At 40.9% G+C, this 26657-nt stretch overlaps 1 protein-coding gene across 1 annotated transcript in view; it reads right to left on the minus strand.

Annotated features, from left to right (window-relative positions):
* Nucleotides 1-26657, minus strand: part of sorcs2 (sortilin-related VPS10 domain containing receptor 2) — a 389051-nt gene that overhangs the window by 31723 nt on the left and 330671 nt on the right. Inside the window, exons 7-10 of the mRNA XM_008285783.1 lie at nucleotides 25321-25439; nucleotides 17861-17950; nucleotides 4910-5089; nucleotides 1809-1955 (exon numbers count right to left, since the gene is read on the minus strand). Coding sequence (XP_008284005.1) covers nucleotides 1809-1955; nucleotides 4910-5089; nucleotides 17861-17950; nucleotides 25321-25439 — 536 coding nt within the window. The remainder of the gene's footprint in view (nucleotides 1-1808; nucleotides 1956-4909; nucleotides 5090-17860; nucleotides 17951-25320; nucleotides 25440-26657) is intronic.

Consider the following 26657-nt stretch of genomic DNA (forward strand, 5'->3'; position numbering starts at 1 on the left):
GGTCAATATCAGAGCGAACAACCACGCGCGTCTCAGCGACGGCAAACGAATCTCGAGCTGATATTTGCGCCTCCCTTCAAAATCTGCCAGCTGACTAGAGTGATGGTTCAAATAAAGGACCAGACTCGCTTCCCCTCTATCTCCCTGTGAGGTGTGATGTATGGATATCAGACTGCAGGTGACTCATTGCTCTTTGCAGTGTAACCCCACGGCAGCAACTTTGACAAGATGGATGGCAGAGCTGGAGCAGACATCTCGCACACATTCCTCAAAGTGCAACACTCATCCCTCCTTCTCTTACTTTGTGTTCACACTCTGAACAACCTGGTTGACAGGTCTCAGTATCTTGACAGATTGCTATTTGTGCAAGGTTGAATCTGCATCACAGTGCACAGATACAAAGTCTGAATGCGTCGTATGTGGTATACTGCACTGAAAAGCTGAAACAAAAAAACTCCTTGGACCAAAACCAGAACCTGAGTTTTTGACAATACACCTGAACATTTTTCAGATGACTCGCAGTCTGCAGAAACTCAGGTGAACAGGGAGGTTTATTCCAGCATGATAACGATCCGAAGCTTAATGTCAGAATCGCACAAAGGTTTTCACAGAAGATAAAAGTGAAAACACTGACTTGGCCAAGTATGTTGCCTGACTGAAATCCAATAAAACACCTTTGGGGTATTTTAAAAGGAAAGGTATCGCAACACAAGCCCTCTGACAAAGACAGTTAAAAAAATAATAGAAAATTCTGAAGAATGGCAAAACTTCTCTTCAGAAATTTGGTATCCTGAATGCCTAGAAGTATTTAAAAAAAAACAAAGATTTGAAAACCATTAATAAAAGGTGTCGTGACTTTTGTTGCATTAAGATCCTACTGGGGTGCCTGTATTTCTAATACAGAAAATCTAATTTAAAGTAAGAGCATGCATCTTACTGTTCAACGTGAAAGGAATGCAAGTATTTTCAGTAGGGGATGCACAATATATCAGCCGATATCAGTGTTTTTTTCCCAATATATCGGTATCGGTCCGATGAACAAATTTAGCTGATGTCAAAAACCAATGATTGTCTAACATTAGCGCCTCCGTCTCTACATTTGATATTGCTGCTATTTCACAGATGTTTTTACTTAAATGGTCCTGGACTTGAACGTTGAATACGTTAAAATATGTTTAAATATGTTTTATTTTTGTTACATAATAAAGAAGACTATGCAGTCTAATTTGGTATGGGCTTCTTTTGAATAGTTTTCACATTCTCACAGTGCTTACTGAAACTAATTTTTAGGTGTGAACAAAAATTGAATATCGATAATATCAGTATCAGGAATCTTAATATCGATATTGGCCAGAAATTTTAATATCATATATCAGTAATTTTAAGGTGATACAATTTGGAATCCTTTGACATTTTATTTTTTATTCCTATCTAGACAGTATATGGCAGGACAAAATTAATGCCACTCACCTGAATATTGTTCATCTGCCCAATCCAACACAACAGAACCACAATTACGTTGTTTATAAGAACGGTTGGATATATTTGCAAACACATGAAGTAGCCTTTTGCAAAGAGTTAGATTAGAGGACTGATAACCAACTCATTTCACTCTGTTCAATGTGACTCTACAACCATCAGCTGATTAGTTTAGCTCAGCTCAGTGCAAAAACTATATATATATTTAAAAAAGAAAAGAAAACAGCTTGGTTCAAGTTAGTTTCACTTTGAAGTTCATCTTATAGCTCTATTGACACTCAATATTTCAAAGCAGGCAGTAAAGCAAATAAAAAAGTTGGGTTGCTTACCGCTTTGCAGCTGACTGGTTTGCCATTCATGTCAGTGGTGGGCGGAGCCAAAGGTTCCCAATCACGTCCTTTGTTATAAGTAATTAGGGTTGTCACTTTTCCATCGATCTTCTGATTGGCCAGGAAGACTCCTTTGATTCCACGTACCTGAAGGGAACGAGACAACAACTAAGGTCAACTTTGGACTGCTACTTTAAAGTTATCCGGCACATTTTTTGCACCGGCAATGAACAGAGGCTATTGTGGATGAAATGGAATGTAGCCTTTGATTACATGGTGTACTCAGCATTATATTTAGAAGAGAATGAATGTGCCTTTTCGTTTCATTTCATTAAAACTGCTGTAACTGGGTTGTAACCTTACCTTGAACTGCAGAACTAGAATTATCGCCTCAAGAGCGTTGAAGACCTGATTACCCAAAGTGTAAGTATGATACAGAGCAATGCATGCTACTTGGAAACTGAAAGAAAAACCACTGACACAGAAACTGCAAGGCTGTAAAAGCTTAATTCACTGAAATCAAGAATTGCTGCCTGGTTTTCTGCGGCTACGATGTTGCAAGCTGCATGCTCTGAGGCTGAAACATTAAACAGTCAGATGATGATGAAGACAGCGCAGACAGACATTTAAACAGAGGCAGGCAGCATGTCATACATATCTCCATCCGCAGACTCCCCCAGCTCCCTTTTCTATCTATTATGTAGAGCTGATGTTTATATAAAGAAATAAGATAATTGTTTAAATCAAAGCGCATAAGCCAGCTTGTATTCTCTGTGGATTTCTGGCGTCTCTCCTTTCCTGCCCGCATTTTTTTTTCCGTCTCTCCATGTGTGTTCAGAACTTAATCTTTTTCTCTGCATTTTCTGCTCCTATACTGCCTGTTGTTCGCCTTTCCATCTCTATCTACAGCATGCGAGGAAAGTGCAGCCCAGAGCGAGGGATGAGAAGAGGAGGACAAAATGAGTTCTGCAGCGAAGGCCTTTGCCTCCATGGTCCACGGCTTATTCTTTTTTCCCTCCAACACTTCTTCTCTTATTCTTCTCCCTCCACTTTTTTTTTCATGTCCTCTCTTCCCATTTATCCAGAAACCTTGACAACAACACTCAGGTGACTCGAAGATGAGCAATTGTTCAAGTGGTAGACCATACAGAATGAAATAGAGGCGAGGGGGACACAGGGGTTTCAAGATGAGGCTCCGCAAACGCAACAGTCCTTGAGCAGTATTCATAATTAATGCAAGAGTGCTTGCAGTAAAACAAAGTGGAGGAAACCTTCTAATTGCCTGAATGTTGTATTTCTACATAACAGTTCTAATAGTTGATCCACTATCATTGTAAACTGCATTGTGTCCCATGCAAGAACACAAAGCTTCACAGGCATAGGACTAGTTAGTAGGGTTGGCTATTGAAATTATGTAAACCACAAGGATGGTTTTTGTGGGCTTGGGTTGGACCAAATTGGAGACAGGTATCATTTAACAAATTCAGTTTTTCCATGAAGACTCTGAAGGTAAAATTCTAATTTCTGCATAGCTGCAAGGGTGGCCTAAAACGGGTCACGAGCAGCTATCAAAATTTTCATCACAAGAACCTTTGTGAATGTTTTCTTTGTACTCTGTTGGCTCTTTTCCAACAATGAGGGAGGAAAAAGACTGAAAGGAGGATTGGTGTGGAGTCTGCTGTCATGACAGCGTGCGTTTCTATCCACACCTCCACCAAGAGATTTGATTTCTAACTGTAACAATGGTGAGATAAGTTTCTTCACTGAGTTGTTTCGGATTCCCCTTGGGGTCAAACCAAGAAGTCAGATACTATACCTGGAAAGAGTTCAGAGTACAATCCCTGCTCCACTGCACTGAAAGGATCTGGGGTTGTTCAGGCATTTGATTAGGATGCCTCCCAGATGCTCCCTTGTCGAGGTATTCCTGGCATACCTAACTGGGAGCAGAGTTATGGGCTGACTCAGAACTCTGGATTGCATATATCATCCAGTCTGGGTATGTCTCTGGATTCCATAAATGGGTTAGAGAACCTGGCTGGGAAGCCTTATACCACCATGCCATGGGCCCTAATGATGGCTGGATAAATAGATCTCCATGGATAACTTATGGGCTGGTTACCATGATATAATGTACACCTCCTGCACACTGCAGGAACTGTCTGCACATTGAAGAAACTACTCTTCTTTTTGTCATTGCTTGTAACAACCCACACAAAACCACAGGTCACTGAAAGAAACCCAGTGTTTTAACTGAAGTACGTCGGTTTAACTTCAGTTTTGCAGCTATGCCTCACCACTTTTTAGTCTGACTTGTTTGTAAGAGAGACACACAAAAGCCAGCAGATGTCAAAATGTGAGATTAATATTCAACAAACTGGTGAGTTACCTCAGAGTGCAACCGAGAGAAAGCACATATCTGAAACTGTGCACACCGACTTGGCAGTGCAAAAAATTCACAGTGCTGACTACATTTGCCTTCACATTGTGTTACTCTATCATCAGTAATGGCTTGGCTACAAGTACAATATAGATAATTCATGTTGGTACTTGGACATTGAAAACAGAATTATGTGTTTCTTCTGTATCATTTTGTCCTTATTTTGTCATCTTATCCTAACACTTGATATATTATGGGGGCTATTTTTTCATAAACTCACAGTAAAGGATGAGGCTAGCAATGTTCTCCAGTTTTTAAATGCCAACAAATTCCACAAAAAAGACCAAAAACAACCACGAATCAATTCAGCAAACGGGAAAAAGTATCGTCTGTGTGTCCAAAACTGGTTGGCATAATCCTTCATTACCATTAACACACACCCCGACCTGTTGCTAGAAATACTCACACGTTTGTACTAAGCCACACCTGAATGTAGTCCCCAACAAATGCACAATTTCATTCTGTGTGCTCTGTTTTCTGGAACACTTGAGATGAGGAGCCCCCAGAGGAGAAAAAGCTTACTTTTGGACCGTGCTCAGAGTTGGACTCAGCTGTGTTCACTGCAGCATCTAATTGCATCAAATATTCATGTACTTACCAATTTTGAATTGTTTATGTTTTGCACCGTGGAGATTGTGCCCTAAAACCCCCAACCCCATCTCACCTCCAGGATATCGATGAGGACGTTCTCTTCTGGCTGCTTGGTGCTGCGAACGTTTTCCAGGACGATGGAGTAGTAGACGCCTTGGGGGTCTGACTGGTACAGGTTATACGTGTCCGACTGGTACCACTCCTGGAGAGCGAGGAAGACCTGGTTCTCGTCCGTACTCACTATCTGAACATCCTGGAGATGGAGAGAGAGAGATTTCTAAATTACAAAAAGAGTAGCATCAAAGCAGGTGAAGACAAGGTGAAGAAAGGTAAGAAAAAGACATTGAAAAATAAAAGGAGAAACAAGCAAAAAAAGGAAATGTAAGCAGCAAGTAATGACAGATTGGAGGAAGAAGGGGGGAAAAAAAACAAAACTGAAACAGGCTAAGGGCTGAATAGATAAAGCAGTAAAAGCAGTAAGTGGGATTCACAGAAGTTTGACAGTAACTCACTGCAAGCCGGAGAACATAATCCGATAAATACAGAGCTACAGAGTCACAGAAACAAACCGAGGGAGATAAGGGAGCGCTTTACCCATCGAAAAACTGTTTTTGGCAGCCTAGAAAACTTGTTAGGTGTACTTGTCAAAGCTCTTGAGCCTCCAATGCAAATGGCTTCATCACTCATGAAAGACTGTAACGACGGCACAAAGAGCGACTCAGCACTTTCCCAGTGTTAGTGATTACATTAACATAACATTTGAAGACAAAGCTATCAGAGTGTCAGGGGAAATGCCCAAGAAGGTGTGTCTCTAATCATTGACACTATTCCATCTTGCTCAGAAAAATACACTCAGGCTCAATTACCCTTGGATTTATGGTTGTGGTTCCAAGTAATAGCAATATTGAAAGCTGTGGCCTGATCTTCATATTCATAAACGTACTGAGTCACTCAGCAAGCCTTGTGCAAATTGCCAGAATATGAATTATGCCAAAAACGGGAACAAATTAAGGCACATGATGAGGACACAGCTGGTTGACTTCTTAGCTCAAAATTCCCAGGAAGGTTTAGGTTAGGGTTGTGTTCATATTGGATTATTCCACACTTCAAATTTTACATCAATTTAGCGCAAATTAAGGCTGGCTAAATTTGTCGGACAGAATTATTTCTACTGGTACTTTTTGCAAGTTTAATACAAATCGAGACTGCAATACCACACTCTGATATCAAACGTGATTCAAGATTTTGCAATTTCCTGGCTATTCACCTTATGTAGGTTAAGGCAAACTTACTATGTAATAGTATGTGATTATTTAGTTTTAAACAGTGCAGGTGGTAACCGCTGAAACATGCCTTCCCATTTGGGCTCATCCTACCTGTACTCGCTGCTGAGACTGTTCAGTTCTAAACCAATACACTCGGCTCCATTTGACTCAACACGAGCTTTCGTACAGGCTCCTCCACTTTTCCAGTAACTTCGAAACTGCAACCCGCATGCCGAAGAAACCAAAAAGACCTACTGTGAGCTTTGGGACCTGTCACATTTGTTCATGTACCAGTTACAGTAGACTCCTGATTCCTGATTTCTGCTGCCTGTGGACTTTGGAGAAACTTGCTGCTGTAGTTCGTCTAACTTTTAGTTCCCAGTAGTATTATCAGTATTTTTGTTTCTGCTACTGTGAGACATACATAAAAGTTGGGAAATTTCACTCAATTTCCTGCAAAAAATACAGCATCAACAGAATTATCAACATGTTAAGAAATGCACTTCTTGATTTTGTAGGTTATTGATCTTCATGGAGAATACGGTTTTATATTTTTGGTGGATAATGAGGCCAATAGTTCTACCTCTACTGAATACTTGGATCCATGTTGGTTTGTCGTGCACCCTTTTGCACAACATTTATGATGGAAAACTCAAAATAGTTGATACTTTAAGAGTATTTTTGCAAATGAAGGAAGCAGTGTACCTCTTAAAGGCCACGTCCAGTTAACAGCAAGTGTCCACTTGGTGTTTTTTTTTTTTTTTTTTATATGCTCAAAGGCATATCATGAGCAAAAAAAAGTAGTCAAAGCTATGATCTTGCAAAAGCACAGCCAGGGTTTTACACTTAACCAACCAAAGAAACCAATAATGTCAGCTTGAAGGGTGGGACTTTCCATATCATTCTTCTTCTTCTTTATTCTGTTTACGTGTGGCTGAAGTACTTAAATACTGCAACTTGCCATTGTGCAATGCAGAGTAGTTTTACAGCCAGTTGTGCTCGAGCTGCCATGAACGCGGAGGGCTAGGTGGTGAGAGAGGTGGCGACTTATAGATCTAGAGGAAGCAATAATTTAGTCAGACAGGAAAGGGTTATTTCTGGAGAAAAACTTTTACTACATATGCAACTTAAGAGATGAGTTTTTATGCATTTAATTAACAACCAGAAAGTTATGACAGCGAATGGGGGTGTGGGCCGTTTTTTAAATTAGAGTAAAACTGTTATTTCTGATTAACTACATCTCCCACTCCTTTTTTCTATCCTCTCCTCACTGATCTATAAATCCATAAATGCAAATCACTTTGTATGCATTAAACTTATTACAAAGGTGGCTGTTCATATAGTTCACTCAAATGACACAATGGCAACCAGTAAGTCAAACCCCGAAACCTTGAAACAATTTCCAGTTACCTAAACAATAAATCAACCTTCCAACAGGCATCCAATAACTCCTCAGTAGTATAAACTATAGCATCATGAATGTGAGATTTTTTTTTTGTGCTACTTATTATAGACAGAAGCATTGTTATTCTGGTGGAGCACATTACCGCGCAACATTGACTGTGAATGAGGAAATAGAAATGCAGTCGACACAACGACACATCTTCTGAGTTCAAACACGAGTATTCCACCTCATTTGTTTTTCCTTGCAATTCCCCTCTCCATCTTTCCTTCCTTCCCTCTTCTATCCGTTTGCACCATTAAAGCACAGCACAGTAGCCCGAGTTGGCGACTGACAGCTCGGCTCAGGTGGCAGCGTGGAGCTTGGGGAGGAGCTGGCACTGAGAAGTGTACAAACTTCAGCTTCAGCTGCCTCTTTAACATTCAGAGTCGGTCCTCCACCCACCAGAGTGGCTAAAAACATAATCCTACGCTACATAAGATGTGCCCAGGTGAGGACGCAAATACAGGCAGATAGCACGGACAGAACACATGTAGACCAAAGATATTCCAATGTTTTTGGAAAGACTGCTGTATTTTCATTTTGTTTACATGAGCTGATCACCTTATCTTGACTGAAGACTAGGGTTTAGATAAATCACCATGGCTGGAAGACCTGGCATGAAAAGCCAAGGGAGAGTAAGAAGGAGAAAAAAAATGTGCATGGCTGCAAGTGATATAGATCATTCCTCTTTGCATAAGGGCAAGAAAGTCAATGTTACATCTCTTCATGTGAGTAACTTTTGTAGGGAAGTGTTACCTAAAACAAAAAAGAAAAGGTTCTTACAAGTAGACTGAACACTGTCCAAGATATAGATCTTTAATTAGAACTTCTTTTGTTCCCATAATTTCATGGACTGATGCTATGGCCTACCAGTTTCAAATTGAGATTCATTGCTCTTTAATGTTTCATGGGCCCGTTGTTCATTGACTGGCTCTCACTCACGAGGAATTCTATTCATTGGTTTCCTTCGATATCTACAGACATGCACAGCACCACATGTTTTTATCAGAAGAAAAATAACATCATTTATTTGTTCAAATCCCCACAGCAACATCATGACGGTTGTTTTTTAAAGACACAGGGAGGAGACCACTCGTTTTGTTGCATCAACAACCTTCTAGGGAGGGGACTGGGATGGATGGATGGGCAAACAATTGTATGACTTCAGATTATTGGTTTCTAATCACTGGCTGAGTTTATTCCAAACCATGTAGTTTTGTGTCTGAACCCAAAATTCCCAAGCTTGAACTTAGTAGTTTTGGGTACCTAAACAAACCTTGAAGGTATTATCCCTAAGATATTATCAGTCAGTTATAATTTAAAGGTAATTCTTTAATGTTACTTAATGTCACTTATATCAGACTTGCTTTTAACAGTCCACTGTATTGCAAGGTACTGTAATGTAAATGGTACATTTCTTACCGCTACTGCTGCACATTTAAAGCATTTAATTGATGAAACACCGGGAAACCTGCATTGTAAAACTGCCACAGGAAACACAATGGCATTTAGCGCAATCATTCATCAACAAAACGAAACAAGATAATGGTAATGTTTAGCATGGGAGTAATGCATCAAGAAGGAGCGGCCACAGTGAGCTGCAGGCAACAAGCTGCTTAAGTCCTGAGCAGAGAAACAAACTTTGTCTGTTCCTCTGTGTGGAAAAAGCACAGGTAATGCCAAAAGAAAACAGCACTGAAACCTGTAACACCCGTATGATTCATTCCTCTTATGGTGAGTTGACACTGACAGTTAGCTGCTGCTTAATATTTGTCTCGTTTCCAGTTTATATTCTCTTTCAAATCTCAGAACCGCATGCGAATGGGCGGATTTTGGAAGGGAATTGTGTAAATGAAGGTTTGATATAAAACATTTCAAGACTGTCCGTTTCATGTGCAAATACCAAAAACATGAGGCCCCCCACAATTTCGTGTAGTCCCATCTGTCTACATGTGCTCCTAAGCCTGCAGTTTGCACCTCAAACTTATGGATCAAACGCAGCAGCCGGCAACTTGTTAGAAAATTTCGTCGACTTTGTTTGAAATGTATGAACGTAATACTAAATAGGATTACGATGAACGGCAGCTGAAGGAAGCTTTTTTAATCGGACTTAGCGAACCGACGTATGATAACATGAATGTAACTGCTTGCGATGAGAAAAAAAGAAGGAGATGATTCACATAGGTTGCTTTTGTAAGCTATTGGATGTAGAACAGGTGTGCAACACTGCTGAGCACCACTTAAGCTGTTTGTCAGAAAGAAACTTCAAAGAGACAAAATGCAAGAAAGTTCCGAAGGATTGGAATCAATATTGAACTTTCTACACTTTTATCAAGCAGAAGCTCCATTTCACAACCAGATATAAGTGTACAGATGGTATGATAGTAGGAAGTTGTGAATAAAGAACAAAGAAGTGGAAGAAGTTAGTGCTGAAATTCTTTAGTTGAAACGTGGCAACTGCATCCAAATGCACGCTTTTTCTTGAACTGGGTCCAGGCCGTTTCCGCACAAACTGGTGTGAGAAGCAAAAACATAGAGGCTAAATTCTGAAACATGGCAACAAAGAAAAACTGATCCATTACCAGAGTTGGTGGCATTTGTTTGGGGCTTTTCACCATAGCTGAAGGCATTACATGTAGGATGGTAAGGGCAAGGGAAAGACAAATGGCCGTGGTAAGTCTGGACGTCTGGCACGAGTAGGTGTGTGTGTGTTGTGCAAATGCCACCTGTTTGGCTTCAAGCGCACTTTCCTTTACTCTCAGGTTGAAATAACATGAGATCTCTACCAGCCCCCCTCTTATTGGTGCTGCATCACTGAGTGTCCTCTAAAAAAAAAAAAAAACACTCCTAATCCATCTCTGACAGAGCCATCACGGCCACAGTCACCCCAGAGACAAGGACCACTGCTGGGAGAGAAATATAACAGATCTCTGACGCTGCGTGAGCCATTTCAACCTTTACTTGACCCAGACTCAGCATGGTGTTAATAACACTAGAAAAAAAGGCAAAGACAGAAAGAAATAATGAGGTGGTGCTAAAGCTTAAGCTCGGTTTACATAATTGGAAACGGTCTGGATGCGGACGTACTCCATCCTAAAAAATGTTATGTAGGGTAAAAACAAACCACAAGTTAAAATAAGGGACGGGACCAGCTAGTTGTAAAGCAAAAAGTCGCACTTGTTTGTTGATGACATTATGAAATATCTGTCACCTATAAAACTAGACAATAATCTGCTCATCCTAACATCTATCTTGGATGTTCACCATGATTTATACTGCGTGAAACTTTCACTCTTACTTCCTTTGTGGCAAAATTCAGAGATGTCCTCCAGAAAAGTCGTGTTGTGGACAACATGCCAACACTAGAGCTACTGCAGGTTAAGAGGTGATCATACTACCATCACTGTGGTAATCTGAAAAGCAATTTCACCTCGAGAGCTTTGCAATTTGCCTCTCAGTTTATAATACACAGTGCTGATCACCAGCAATTTGGCATTCAGAGTCTCTCTCATCGACACTTCAGTATGTGGGTAGGATGAGCTGGGGATCGAACCGTCCACTAATCTGCCACCACTAGTCCAGACCAAAGAGTCCAGTACGAATTCAGTCATTCCACTGTGTAAGGGAAGTCTGGTCGTATGGCAACTTTCATACACAAGGGTGATTCACAGCACTTTTAATAATGCCTTAAAAACATTAAAAGGACAGAGAGGCATAAAATCAGCAAGCGCTTCAAAACATTAAAATGCAAATCGAAAGAATAGAAATTTAAAAAGTTTTAAAAAAGAGACGTGAATAGAGGAAAGAAGGGCAATGATGATTCATGACGAGCACTTAAGGTTCAGTCAAAGGCAGTGCAGAACATCAAAGCTTCGAACTCAGATTTAATTTTGGTCAAAGTCACAGCAAGTTTAATATTCCACAGGAGCTTGTTCCAGCTCTGCGCTGCAAGAGACGCTTCACATGATGAGACAGTCGGATATATTTTGGTCCAAAGCCACTCAGATATGTATAGACAAGCACGCAGTTGACAGTCGAATGCGGCGGAAAAGACCTGAGAGCTGCTGTGATGTGATAATTTCTTGCGGTCTTTGTTAGGATTCTAACAGCACAGTTCTGAATGGGCTGAAAGTTGCCTGAAAGTTCTTTGGGAGGCGACCTGAGAAAAGACTATTCTTACTTTCTCTAAGTCTTGTCTGGACGTGAATCCTCTAAGATCCAAGATTTCTAACTTTGGTTTTCAGAGGCAGAGAGACGAGATGACCGCTAACGGACAGCTTCTTGTATTTGACACCAAAAACAAAAGGGAGAAGGAGAACATTGAGGCCCATCCAGTCATTTATTTGTTCACTTCCCTTCAAAAGAAATTAGAGGAATGTCATCACTTGGTGACGGAATAAGGTAAATTTGGATGCATTCTCCATAATTAAGATAGTTTTGTGTCATGTGGACCAACAACTACTTCTATTGGTATTATTTCTAAACTGCAGGACGCAATTTATGCCCACTGATGTCTAATAGGAGATGGAAATACAACATGATCAACATCAGCTCAGCTTTTCTTTCTCTGCTCTCCCCTGACACCAAACTGGTTGAGGCAGACAGCCACTCCGAGTCTGGTTGTCTGCTTCTATCAGAAGTTTCTTTCTGTCAGGGAAGCCAGTGGGAGGAAAACTTTCTCACACTATCACCAAGTGCTGCTCAAAGGGAAACTGTTGGGTTTCTCCACACAAAGGTCTTGGAAAGTGTAAAGTGCTCCCAGAGGACATATGTTATGACTTGACACCATATACAATTTTTTATTTTTTTTCTAATAAACTAGTTACTTCAAATAAGAAAGACGATATGTAACTTCTTTTTGTTCAACTATTGAGAACTCTTTGCTAGAGCTAGAAAGGCTTATCACATGTTCACCCCATCACTAGTCCAACATACTTCCCCTTCCTGCTGCTTTTCCAGTTCTCATTTCTCTTTTCCGACATTGGACTGATAGTCTTACTGATCATCGAATTGAGGGATATGTTATGGTACCTTGGGACAGATTCCATTTTTTAGGGCTGGACTCATCAAACCCTTACATAACTATGGAAAGTTCTAGTATCCAGGCTTGGAATGCTTTTTTGCTGTATGTATCGAATCTTACCTCTGGCCTTACAAACTGCTCAGTCTCCCACCAAATTCCTGTGTACATCACTGTCACACATTTGGTTTCAGGTCACATGCTCAGTCTGTAATACCTGCTTGACACAGGAGGCAGATTTAAGACAGCCCCTTAGTTTTGTCAGTTCTCGTGCTGGAGGCTCACATACAATCATTCCAGGTGTCTTTTTTACAAGCTTAAACTCCATCATTGCCCCGTTCCTCGAGCAACATTACCGAGACTTCATCAGCGCGATGTGAGCAATGTCTTTCTCATTTTATTAAAAAAAAATGAACAACATCTGATGCCAGATTTCCCTCAGCAGTCGGCTGTGACATAATAGCCTCTTCAGCGTGCTCACCCTCACTCGGCAGCATTGAGCTCATTTCCTTTCACACTCTAACAGATCCCTTTAATCACATTAAAATTATCATCATGCCCCTTGGACATTATTGAATTCAGCAAAGAGGTGTTTGATACAGTCGACCCACACATTTCAGCTTTCAGAAAGGCTTCCCTGGTTTCAGGCATGGTTCAGTTTTTTTTTTTTTTTTTTAAACGTATCTCTTAAAGATGAAATATATCCTCTACATAATTATGACTATATACACAAATAACCCTTTTGTCAAAGCTGTCATCTCAGAACACTTAAAATCACTTGTCAAAGAAAAGAATTAGATTTTTGACTATTGTTCTAAAGTAGTGACAAAAGTCAATGGTAAATCTGTCCAGTACATGTATGTACAGGTTCCCCACTGGTATAATCTGCCACCTGGACAGAGCAAAGCCTTGCACACTTCACCTTCTTTGGATAAGTAACTTTGCAATGCTCCTGAGTTTTGTTCAATTTGTGTGAGTTTGATTCAACTCACTGGCATACTGGTAATGCCAGTTTCCATAAATGCAATCCCTGACACAGAGCACTATACTTCTCCCACCCTGCGTCTGTGAAGTTTCATTTATTTGCAACTAAATTGCAACATTAAACACCTTTTGAAGGAAATTCAATTGTGACTGGATTAGATTTACTATTAACGTAATGAGGAAACGTTGTTAATTAACATATTTGGCAAGTTACAAATGTGTTGAATGTAGCAGTAATATGTCCACTGACAATGCAGTCCTATTATCCAGTCTTGCATCTCTACTTGTACTGACTACAGCATTATTCAGCTGTTACATTTTTTTTGTTTAGCTGCCTACAGTGCTTCATTGGGGTTTAGGCAAAGGTAGGAAATGTCAAATCTGACTTGAAACACAATTCAACCAAATTATATTTTTTTACTTCATGCTTTTGGTGACGAACTGAAACCACCGGACAGACATCTAGACATGAATCTGATCTCTGCTATCATTTACCCCAACATGCTCAAACTCACTGATACAAATTTGACACTTCATTCACTGTCCAAACAAGAAAAATCTCTGAACTTAACCTAGTCAACAACTGTGTTGCACCCTAACATAATTTCTGCCCTTTTATTGCATAGGACTGTGATTTTGTTTGTTTTTTAAATATTTTTATTTTGGCATTTTGCATTTATTTGTGATAGGAACGGTAGAGATAGAATGGGAAAGAAAGCAGGGGCGTGACATGCAGTAAAGGTCTAAGCAGGTGCCCCAATTACTCAGCCATTGGGTCAACCAGAGATTTAATTTCTAGGAGAAAGAGTCTTCTACCCCAAAGACGGTCAAATGCCAATGACTTCTGGCCCGCACTAATGTCAGGCAGTACAACGGTTGTTAAGCTTTTTGGTGGAAAGTTAAACTACTAATTGGGTGTTTTAGTGTAAGGAATTGGTCTGCATGTGGTGCTACAAAATAATCTCAACTCCAGGGCCACTGACATGCTTTCTACTGTCCTCACCATAAACATGAGCAAATCCATACATTCATTTGTTAAAGACTGAGGGCGGTGAAGCGGTGCAGTGGTTAGACTGTCACCTCAGAGCAGGAAGGTTCCTACTGGGCAGCTGGAGCCTTTCTGTGAGGAGTTTGCATGTTCTCTGTCTAAAAGGGTTTTCTCCTGCGTTCTTCCCACAGTCCAAAGATATGCACGGTAGGGTCACCAGGGATTCTAAATTGGCCATAGGTGAGAGTGTGCCTGGTTGTTTGTCTCTTTGTATTAGCCCTATGATGGACTGGTGACCTATCCAGAGTGTACCCTGCCTCTGTATGCCAGTGTCAGCTGGGACAGGCTCCAGGCCCCCCGAGACCCTCTACAGGAGAAAGTGATGGGTGGATGGATGAATGAACTGTTGGATGATGTCCAAAGTGTCAAGTCAAGCCAGCTCACGACACAAAAACTGGAGGCAAAGGGCTTGCACAACATGTGACACTTGCACAATTCCTAAAAGAAATTTTTATGAAGTAAAAAGGGAAGTGAAATCAAGAATGTATCCCTCTTCCATGTCAGAGAATCCAGATTTTCTTATCTTTAGTGGACTATGTCAACTAAAATTTTGCCAGGTGAAATCTGAAAAATATCTTCAGTGTGGTTTATCTACCTTAACCTGAAGGTGTGGCTTTTTTCACCACTTTATCTGACGAGCAAATGTTATCTTGCAAGTTTCAGAAGTCACATTTTCCCAGGTAAACATTTGTTCTTATCATGTCCAGAATTGAAGTTTAGAAATGAAAGAGTTTAAATCAAAACTTTCAGAGACTGTATGACAAATTACTGAAAAATAATGCGTATTTGTAAGTAGGCAACTTATGTTATTTAACTTCTATACCAAACAGCCAATGCCTTATAACAATTCCTTGAAGTAAATGTATAAAACTGCAGCTATTCTGCTGCTAAAACACTGGGAACAGTGTCACATTTGAGCATGAGGAGTTCTGTCAACCAGCAATAACACGAGAAATCTGAGACTTCCAAAATAATGCCAAAAATGTAAATTTCCTGGCACGACTTCAATGACACCAAAGTGCCTCTCTCTCTCTTTTTCAAGTGCCATTTCTGCAGTGCCCTCCAGCAAGACACTCTATCTAGTCTGCTGGAGCTAACCGCACACTTGCGGTTGTATAATCTCACTTGGGTAAACAAAGTGTTAAAAACCACAGAAAAGGTGATTACATCCTGAGTGGTAGACGGCAGCAGAGAGGATGGAAGCGGAGCAAAAAAAAAAAAAAAGGGACAATTATTACCTGTGATTTCACAGCCCAGCAGGCTGCATGCATGCTTCTGTGCATGTATGTGTGTGTGTGTGTGGTTAATCCATAACTCGGGTCAGGTCTCGCAGGACAGAGCCAAACTGCTTTCTCTGATGGCCTCTGCATTTTTCATCCTGCAGGCTTTCAATTATTCACAGTGGAAAAACATGGAAACACTCCCTCCTCTCACCCCCCAACCTCCCCCTTTCCCACACACACACTTTCTTCTGATCTCTTCCCTTCAGTGTTTCTCTCCATCCCCTCTTTTCCTCTCTGTGTCACTCCCCCCCAACACTTCCCCCCATGTCGCTCGACCTAAAAGCATCGCAAAGTGTGACCTATCTGCTCACCCAAGTAAGAGGACACATGTAGAGAGAGAGGGGAGACAAGAGAGAGAGAGAGAGAGAGAGCAACTAGGCCATACTTTAACTGAACACACACTCTACACACCTACACCAGCGCGCATGCACGTACGTAAACTAATTTATCCGCCGTCTTCCGCCCACACCTAATCACATTGATACCCATCGTCTGGCTGGAAGGTGTGTGTGTGTGTGTGCGTGTAATTCAATCCCTTTCACCTTCCTTAAGGATCACTGAGTGCTATAGCCGAAGCAGTCAAACAACTCGGGCGTAAGATCTCTCTAAGTGGAGGGCTGGAATCGAACACGTGTAATTCTATACATTTCCTTCAGAGAACATGTGTGTTGGTGCAAAACTCCATCCACAGAGTTTTCCCTGACAGACTGTCAATGGCACTGATCGTCTTGAAGGTTCTTTTTTTCTCAGTTTGTAGCTGAAAAATACATGAGACGTCTCCCTAAGCGCCGCATTCAATCAGCGCAGTTCAATAGCACTCTGGCTGGTGTCGCGCTAAAACTCCTCCCTCCCTCCCCCCTCCAGTGCCGCTGACAGCAGAGGTTCCTGTCCTGCGTTGCATTGAAGTGGAGCTCATTTATCGTCTTTGCCTATGTCAGTGACATGAGATGCGACTGGATCGATGCCCACTGGTGAATATTTTATGGGTGCTATCGTGTGTCAGGTCAGTACCAGGTTTAATCTGAGCGTAGGTACTGCAGTAACACTTGACACCAATGAAGAAGTGGAACACAGTGGTAAGAGGGCTTTGAAGTTGCAGGTTTGAATCCCTGGAGTGACAGACAAGCCTCAACCACTTGTACTGACTTAATGGGAACATGACCGGGCGTCTTAGGGCAGTGTGGCAGTAGACACACAGACGTTGTCAGACTGATGCTAAAGTCTTATGACCTCTAACTTAAATTACAATAATCATAGCATGTTCTTTTGGTACCTTTCAAAACTCCCATAGACACCTTGCAATTCAGGTGCAGAACGAAGTGAAAAAATGGAAAAGGTCTGAAAGATATGCAGTATTAAAATTATGGTGGGACTTGAAGGCAAGCAACGGATTCGACTGCTGGATGAGGATAGGCGGCATATGGTCGGTGGTCTTGGTGTGGGTAATGAATTTTGAATGATTTGAAGCCAATGGAGGAGTCTATGGGGAATACCAGAGAAGATGGCGCTGCAGTAATCAATGCAAGATGTTGAGTACTGTGTTGGAAGAGAGAAGGGGCGAAGCTTGGAAATACTGCTTCGGTAGGAATAGGGAGTATGGGACATATTATTGATATGCGCATTGAATTAAAGTTTTGAAGGATTTAGATTTTGAGGGGAGATTTGGACAGGGGCGTCGGTACGGTAATAGTAGAAGGGTAGGTTTTATTCCCATTAAGTTAAAGACAGTTGTTTGACATCCAGATGTTGTTGGTGTGTCAACAGCTGGTGAGGGCAGAAAGAGGCGTAAAGCAGGGTGTCATCAGCATGGCAATGAATGTATTTTCCATAATGACAGAATACGATCAAGGGGAAGGAGAATTGTTCCCAACACTGGTTACTAAGAAATGTAGCCATCGAAACATTCTTTCTCCAAGTAAATTCTACTTCACTTGAATGAACACCTGAATTGAAAAATGTAGCACTTATATTGCACTTTACCTTTGGCAAGGCGTACTTGGGAAACCTCATCTGGACAAACTCGTTGCGGCGATAGGACACATAGTGCTTGGTGCGATTCCCTGTGGTGACCTAGGACATGGGGGGAAAAAAATAAATCCAACATAAACTGTACAGTCTTAATACAATCATTTCCTTGCAGCACCATCCAAAATACAAGAACTGATGCCAGTATGAGTTTGTTTTTGATCACAAATGCTTTTTCTTAATTGTATATTTTATAGATTTCTCAGTTTTTATTTTGAAAAACCCAGAAAGATGTGCTCAACCCCCTAAACCCTAGGCTGTTTTTTTTTTGGACATTTCTACTTTACAAAAAAATCCCAACTGCAACTCTAACAGATTCAATGCAACAGAAATAAAGAACAAGAATTGCTATTCAGTTTGGTCGTAGTAGAACCAGAAAGCTTCTTTAGTAAATATGTGAGGCTCTGCAATCAATTGTGTCAATTGTTTCATTTTCATACCTGTGTATTGAAATATGGATGTAGCGACCTGTGGGCTTTCGTTTTGAAGCTTTGAGTTTGACTGTTGACATGGTGATATGCTAGTGACTGGTCAAGGTGGCCACACCCTAAAACAAATCCAACTTTATTGTCTCTTTTCCTCTAAATGGGGCCATAATTTATTAAATGAACACCATGCTGTATTCAAAAAGTCTTGAAACTAGCTGTTAAGACTTTAAACTCATTTGGAAAATATTTACTGATGTAACAAACCAAGAGAAAAGTAGGATAATTTTCTTATAGACCTTTATTTAATCAAACTTCTTTTTACAACCAGAATAGTGGCCCGCTGGTTGTTGTTAGAAAGAATGCAGGTTTAAGGCAATTTTGCATCCGCTTCACTCGCCAAAATCGAAGGATGCATCCATCTTTTATGTACAGTCTACATTTCAAAAGCACACACAAAAAGATATAACAGGGAAGGAGAAAGCAGAGGAGGTAAGACCTGACAACAACAGTGAAAATAAAAGAAATGTAAAAGTGAAGAAGAAAACACACAATGTGGGCAACATGACACTAAGCCTGCGCGGTAAAGTTAAGGTCAAAGGTTTTAGTTTGCATTTAAATAATATCTGGGAGGAAAAACAGAACAATACATTTTCAGACAAAGTAAGATCTTCAACATCTGCCAGTGTGCAGCTGACTGCCAGTGGAGGTGGAGAGACACAGTTCACCATCTGTTGTCGGTGACTCACCCGGTACTGAAAAGGTAAATGCAAAGAAACTCCCCCGCACTGCACAGACCTCGGCATTCACCTCACAAATGGGCAAAAGACTGAATCACGCTGCCGTCCTGCTGAGACCGCAATGGGAAAGCTCACTAGGAGAGCCGAGGCTGCGATTTAGCAGAGGAAACTCGGTGAAAGAGACGACGACGGTGACTGACAGCGACTTAAACAGGAGCTGAATGTGTCATATCCCAAGTGATGGGCTCAGATGCCGACATACCACTTTCTGAAACACACTCCCTGTCGCCGTCTGGCTTTCTTTTTGTAAGGTGAGCAGCGCTAAAACTTTTAGAGCTGCTTTCAAAATCCGATGGAGAGAGCTTTGTATTCAGCGCTTCTATTTTGGGTTTTGTGGGAAGATCTTTAGTTTTTCTTTTTTTCTCGCTCTCTCATACTCGGATATCTGAGGCTCTGTCGTCGGAGTTCAGATTGAGCTGTGATTACTATTGCTTATGATTGAAAGGAGCAGTTGAGCACAGCCTCTTTTTTTTCTTCTTCTTCTTCTTTCTTAAATGCTGAACAGTGATGAAAAAGTGATGAAACAATGAAAGCCCTTTCTTTAAAATGAGAGCCCCCCTGAAGGAAGCGCTATCGACTGTGTTTTCAAAAGGAATCACTTTCTAAAGAATGGCTGGCAAAGAGGGATAGATGAGGTGTGTGTAGGGGGCCAGTGCTAACGCTGCATTCTCAGCTCTGACTCTGCATATTTCTATTGAACATCAGATAAGCACCCTGAGGACCTGGCTACACCACTGGCAAGTGTGTGTGGATACACTGCCATCCAAAAGTATGGTAACAGGAGGGTGAAGTTGGATGTTTTTGCCACTTTAGGCAATGGAATGTGAGCAGAGACCGGCTTTGAGCTTTCATTTCCTGTCATTTATATGCACTTTATACAAAGAGTCATATCTATGTTGGCTCCCCCTTTTAAAGATGTGTTAAAGTTATTTAACAAATGAATGTTTGTCTTCATTCAGCTGATTCTAGTTCTTCAATCAGCTAAAATGCTCAAAAAGATTTTAAATCTGTTGACTGACTTCTCCAGTCAAAGTCATTTTTATCTTTCCATCACGTTGGTAGAGGTTTATTCTGATCCAGAACCTTTCTGGCTCGTCTTTTTGGCAAACTCCAGTGTTTGCTGATAGGAGGTTTGCGGTACAGCCTGTGCAGTTCTGCTGTCCAAGGTTTCTGCAAACTGTGGATTGTGACACTTTCACACCTGTGCTCTCCAGGTCGGCTGCGACTACGCTGGCCGTTGTTTTGGGGTTTTTCCTCACAGCCTGAAGGGTTTTTCTGTCATCAGCTGCTGTCCTGTGTTTATTTTGAAGTCCACAAGTATTTTTCTTCTTCTAATTCAGAGCTTTCCGCACTGTTGTACTTGCAGAAAACAGCATCAGCGACCAAACCCATCCTCGTGCGGGAGCATTTCTTGCTTGCTCAACGCTTGCTGGTGTGTCAAGTTGACTTTTGAGACCTTCAAGGCTCCTTTGATTGGTTCTGTCTCTGACCCTCTGATGGCGGTGGAAGATGCAGAATGCAGAATGATCCATTTCAGAATTATTTGTATCGTATTGTTGGACTGTAATTACTGATGCATGCATGTAGTTATTATTTTAATGGTGCAGCTGGTAAAAGTGAAGCTGATTTTCAGTTTACTGTTGGGTAGTTTGTGAATTTCCCATCTGGGGATAAATAAAGTTTGAGCTAAATTTAATAATTAGTCCCAACAATGACTTGCTTATTGTTTTTATTTTTATTTTTTTGTGTTATGAATGTGACTATACAAAGTAATTATAGTTGTCTAATAAATGTAGAGTCAAAAGTACAATACTTAGTCACTGAGCATTCTAAAATGATGCACTTAAATACTAATATTTTGTCACCCGTTATCTTACTGTGTTTCATAAACTACATTTTGGAAAGTTATAATTTTTCCCTTTCTGCATTGTTCACAGCAGTTATGTCTCATTACTTTAGCGAGATGTGGAAAGGCCTACAGTGGTACACTATGTTAGACAGACAGTAAGAAAAAGCTGTCAGTGTTCAACAGCAGGTTCGGACAGTAACTGCAATCAGTCAAAAGCAGACGAGTCCCAAAACTCTCAAGTGCTGAGCAGTTATGAGTACACCACTAGTTTTTATCTGTATGTGTTTTGAGACTTAAATGCGATACATTTTTGTGCTTTTTTTCTATACAACACTGTGAAAAGAGGGCTCCCATGCAACCCATGCATAAAGAAACAGCGAGTTCCAGCTGTCAGTGGGTCACTAATTTAATTTTGAAAATCTGAAAGTGGGGTAATCAGCACAACACAGCCATCTCTGTGAAACACACCACTGACTCATCACACTTGTCTTTTGAATTTAAAATATATTTACATGTAAAAATATCAAATTTCACTCCATGATCACACGCTTTTGAAAGGCGCTCTATGTGTCTGTGTGGTGTCAAGGTTGTTGACTTGACCTGGGATCAAAGGTTCTCCATCACCACATTACCTTCATCTGCACCCACACAACAAGTAAATAACACACACTGAAACCGGATATAAGGCTAGTAGTTGTACTATGCTAATAAAAAATATAAATGGATGTAGATTGTGAAATTATTAGCAAATTAAAAGCTGCATAACAGTTAAAGAATGAAAAATAAATGCGATTTGCTGTTTTTACAGCCCTGAGTACAGCCTGCAGGTTTGTCTCAGGCTTCAGGTTTATTCCCCACTAATGAGACAGTAGGGCAGCAGCCTGGGAGGTGAAACCTGGGGCAAAAATCACTCGTAGCTGCTTGGAAAACTTTACTACTGAACCACGATGAAGTTTTTACCAACTCCTCCCTCATCTAGATTCTGACGGCTGGGCAGTCTGAGCATTCAGTTTTGAGAGATCTTAATGAATAAATCAAACCACATGTCCCATTGAAACTCAGTGGACAGTGAGCGCTTGTTCTCAGTCCACATATTTGTCACTAAATCTGATATCAGTGAGTCAGTAATACTGGAAGTAGTGGGAGGATAATCCCAGACGGATAATGGACCAGTCTACTGTTGCCTAATGAGGTTTTAATTCTTCTTGCCGACACTCACAAACACGCATGCGTGCATGCACACATCTTCAGATATGCATATCCAAACACACAAGCATAAAGAAACACAAACACACACCCCAACAAGATACGACTGTTCCATCACACTATAGGGATTCTGCTCCGCTATACCAGCTCATGTATATTCTCCTGTTATCACATGCAAATGGGATTCAGCTACTGGCCTCTGCAGAGTGTACAGTACTGTGCTGCATGGCAAGTCAATTATAGACAAGGCGAGATTAATTCTGCACACTGTCCCGAATAGCAATTCTTTTCCACTTCAAGCAGGCAGTGCCACTATATGTTATCTGGGCAGTAGGAGTTTATCAGTAAAGAAAAGAAACAGAAAGCTGCAGCCCTGAGCTGTGAGTGCAAACACAGTCACCAGATACACTGACAGATACAACAAATGCACAAATGCTGTGCGTTAATAAATAACAAGGGAGATGGAGGTTTTACAAAGACTTACTTAAAGGTGCAATTTAGCCGCATTAACTCCACAATGGCAGTACTCATTTCAAGACATTAGTGTTAATTAACACGAGTAGACTGCTTAGAGGATTGAGCGATGCTATTGTCTGCAGTTTGCAGTGAGATCAAAGTTTTCAAACCTCTAGTTCGACTGCTTTAAGTTACAAAACAGGAAGAGAGTGCTGCTCCTCCAGCGCTCATGAAACCTCAGTTTAGGACAAAGGCAAATAATGCAAAGATTCATTCCAACAAATTTGCGTGCAACTTGTTCAACTTCCTTGCATTCCATAGCTTGAAAAGCACAGGTGTGATTGAAAACATTAAAGATAGCTAGATTCCAATAATGTGGGCTCATTCCAGGGTCCTTGTGTCTGGGATTTCCATCCATCCATTATCTATACACCGCTTCATCCTCACTAGGGTCGTAGGGGGGGGGGCTGGAGACTTATGGCGAAGGCTGGGGACACCCTGGACATCGCCAGTCTATCACAGAGCTACACTTAGAGACAGATAACCAAACACACTCACATTCACACCTACAGACAATTTAGAATCACCAATTAACCTCAACATGTTTTTGGACCTTGTTGGAGGAAGCTGGGGAACCCGAAGAGAACCCACGATGTCCTCACCGGGACGCGAACCAGTGAACTTCTTGCTGCGTGGTAACGTTGTTAACCACCGTTCCACCTTGCAATAATATGTGGGGTTTCCCAGACATTATTGAAAGTCATTAAGACAAAGGACTTCTACTTAAATGTTTATGATTTCCTAACAAGTGATCTTTTGCAGTCATGTGAACAATGACTGTCTGTGACCTGGCAAAATGTTTCCGGACGTAAAAAAGCGTGTGATCAACAACTCATCTCGTTCTAAAACATTGGTGTCACTTATTCCAGGTTTAGACTTAACAACGTCAGCTGCCTGACAGCAGTCTGAGCTGAAAGACTTTGGGTGTCAGGAGAGAAAAAGACAGTCGGGCAAGAATAGTGATGATTTTACTTCGTGCAGTGAATTATAGTTGACAAAAATCGATGCCGCATCTTTGACACCTTATGACATGAAAACCAAAACACCAGCCTGTCAGAATTTTTTTTTCCTCTTTCACCTCCCATGAGAGTTTCCACAAGGTGCTTCGTGATGTTGACCATTAGAAGCACATAGTATTCTTTCTTGCATGATGAAAGAAAGGTTGAAGGACAAACAACCCGTACTGTCTTATTTGAACAATCCACAAGTGGGTCAATGGTGTTTTTTTTTTCATTGGATTCATTTTTTTGTTAACTTTCTCAGGCTGTGAGTACAGAAACTGTGTAATGTAAACTCTGTCATCTAACAAGGTCCTTCAGAATTCATGTCCCTGTCAAAGATGTCTTGGGCCAGCCTAGAATTTGTGTCTCCTTCCACTACAAGGTCAATGAATATGCAGATATAACCCACTGTACATGTATGGAACAGATCCTGACTACAAAGTAGTATGAGGTCAGTGGTATAGCTTCCACACCTGTGAGCACAGGAGGGTCCACGTGACATAAATTTCGTTATTTCCCCAAGTCTGCAAGAGTCCAAACAGACTCATCCGTTTGTCTGTGCAGAAGATGACTATAGATTATATATATGACTATAGAGATGCATGCCACATTGGTAAGTTAGTTAAGAAGACAGGGGCATGATGTAACTGTTATCTATCATGTCAATGGGTTTGCTCTGACTGTCAGTTGTAGATGATATAATGCCATCTTCTGCTTTTGTGGACAATCCGTGGACAGTCGATAAGAGCACTTCTTTTTGCAGTCTCTCGTTTTGTCGCCCTGAAAGCCTTTGAGAGAAGAAAAAAGCGGCTGGCATGTGCCCACCATGCCTGCAAAGAGCGGAGGCTGAGCGCTGCACACGGACTGCTTCGTTGTTGCACATCAATGCATCTCACAAGATATAACGCAGTCATTCTTTAAGCACCAGTCCTAACAATAAGAGGGATTGCTATGCCTTTCTTGTATCAGTATACTGTGCAACACTAATATATAGATGCAACCTACTGTGCATGTATTGAATGAAGACCACCCAGCAGATTCTTGCTGTCTAGAAAGGAGTATAATAGCAACAACATACACATTAATGCTGTCTGCAGTTGTCGATGTGCGTGTCCACAAGGGAACATAATCAAGACTTTACATTTTTATTTGTAGAAGTCAGTCCCTGGCCAAGTCACAACGCTAATTTATGTAACAGAACTTCCAAAGAACCCTTGCAAGTCATGACTGAAGCAGCAGAGGCAGATACATCCTGAGTGTCAAGCAAAATTCTGGATACCAAAGTTCAGTGCAAATATGCAAAAGTTGGTTAAAAACAAATTATAAACCAAAAAATGATGAATCTATTCAATTAAATCTACAACATAGTAGTTAGTTGTTCTATTTGAAATAGAATACAAATGATAAGAAAAAGCTAATAATGTGCAATAAAAGAGGTTTTAGCACAGAGATTTTAAAGTTAATATGGAAGTAGCCAGAAGGTATAAGGATGCAAGGCAGGATTATTTGAGAATATTGGGGTTTTTTTGTTTTTTAATTTTAAAAATTCCGAAGACAGTGACATGTATGTGCGCTCCACTAAACCTCTTTGCAACTCCCTTGTTGTGTTGACATTTACCTTGACAAATATGTAGTCATCCTGCACCAGCAGCGAGTTGTGATCGATTTTGCCAAGAAACTGAGCCGTCACCATCTTGTCCGAGCAGTTCTGGATGAGACAGGTGACGTACAGGTAACCTGCAGGGACACACAGGGACAATAGAAAAGGATGGTTACCACTTATTTCTGTACAAAAAAAAAAATCTTTGATATGTTTCACATGTATTTGCATGAGAGTAAGCACACAATAGTGCAATTTATTAGAAACAGGAGGTGTAATAATAATCATAATAACAAAAACAACTGGGGTATGAATTGAATGAATGAATTGTCTTTTTCACTTCATAACAAAAACAGTTGCCTAACCAATATTAATAATAAAAAAAAATCTATCGACCAAATCCAGCCACAGAAAAAGCAGAAGCTGCAAGAGGCTGGAGAAGAAAAAAAAACATATGAGAGAAAAACTAGGCGAACAGAAAAAATGGAGACATCATTTTCCAAACTCTATAAGATATGACAGCTTCCCCATAGACATCCAGCCATTTCAGCATCCAAATGGCCAGGAGGGATTATCCTCACAGAGACACACACAGAGGTTAGCGCCTGTTGCAAAAGCTCCTCCACTATTGAATTTCAACCAGCAGCTGCATCAGCAACATTGACTGCTGAAATTCAGCCATTATTCTCCTCCCAGAGGTGACAAGCTGGCAATAGAGAAAATGCTCACACACACAACTTCACACTCCCAAGCCTGCACCCACACATGTGCGAGGATTATTTAGTTCACGTGCCCCGACTCGAATTTTTGCATTACAATGCTTGCTTTGACCTTCAATTGATGGCATGCGGATAATCAGATACAACTTAAAAGCTCACCGACGTCTGCAGTGGATGAGACATTTATCAATTTGACTTTGATACGAATCTTCTGAAAACTTATTTTAACTACATGCAGATAGGGTGGCGGATTGAAAGCTCAAAACAGCAAACTACAAAGCCTCTTGGGGGCGTGAATGTGCTCAGCGAAATTGAATACAAATCACACGATTGAAGATATCTTGTGTAAAGCGGACATTTCGACCCAGAGGTGGAGCTGCAGGTAAACTACCGGAGCCTTTGAAACACATTTGGCTCCTCTGGTAATTTAGAAAATGTGCTTTGTATTTAATATTTTTTGTAAATGTGGGGATATTTTGGAGATTTTGGAGAAAATGAAAAGTCAGCAAAACCATCAAAGAACCTCAAAATTCATAATGAAGGCATTAAAAATGAGCTTGTTTGCAGCCGTCTACAGTTTTACAAATGTTGGCCTACGAGACATTTCTCATGCAATATCGCAAGCGACCACTAGGA

Source organism: Stegastes partitus, unplaced genomic scaffold, assembly GCF_000690725.1.
Source record: "Stegastes partitus isolate 25-593 unplaced genomic scaffold, Stegastes_partitus-1.0.2 Scaffold416, whole genome shotgun sequence".
Classification (NCBI taxonomy): Eukaryota; Metazoa; Chordata; class Actinopteri; family Pomacentridae; genus Stegastes; species Stegastes partitus.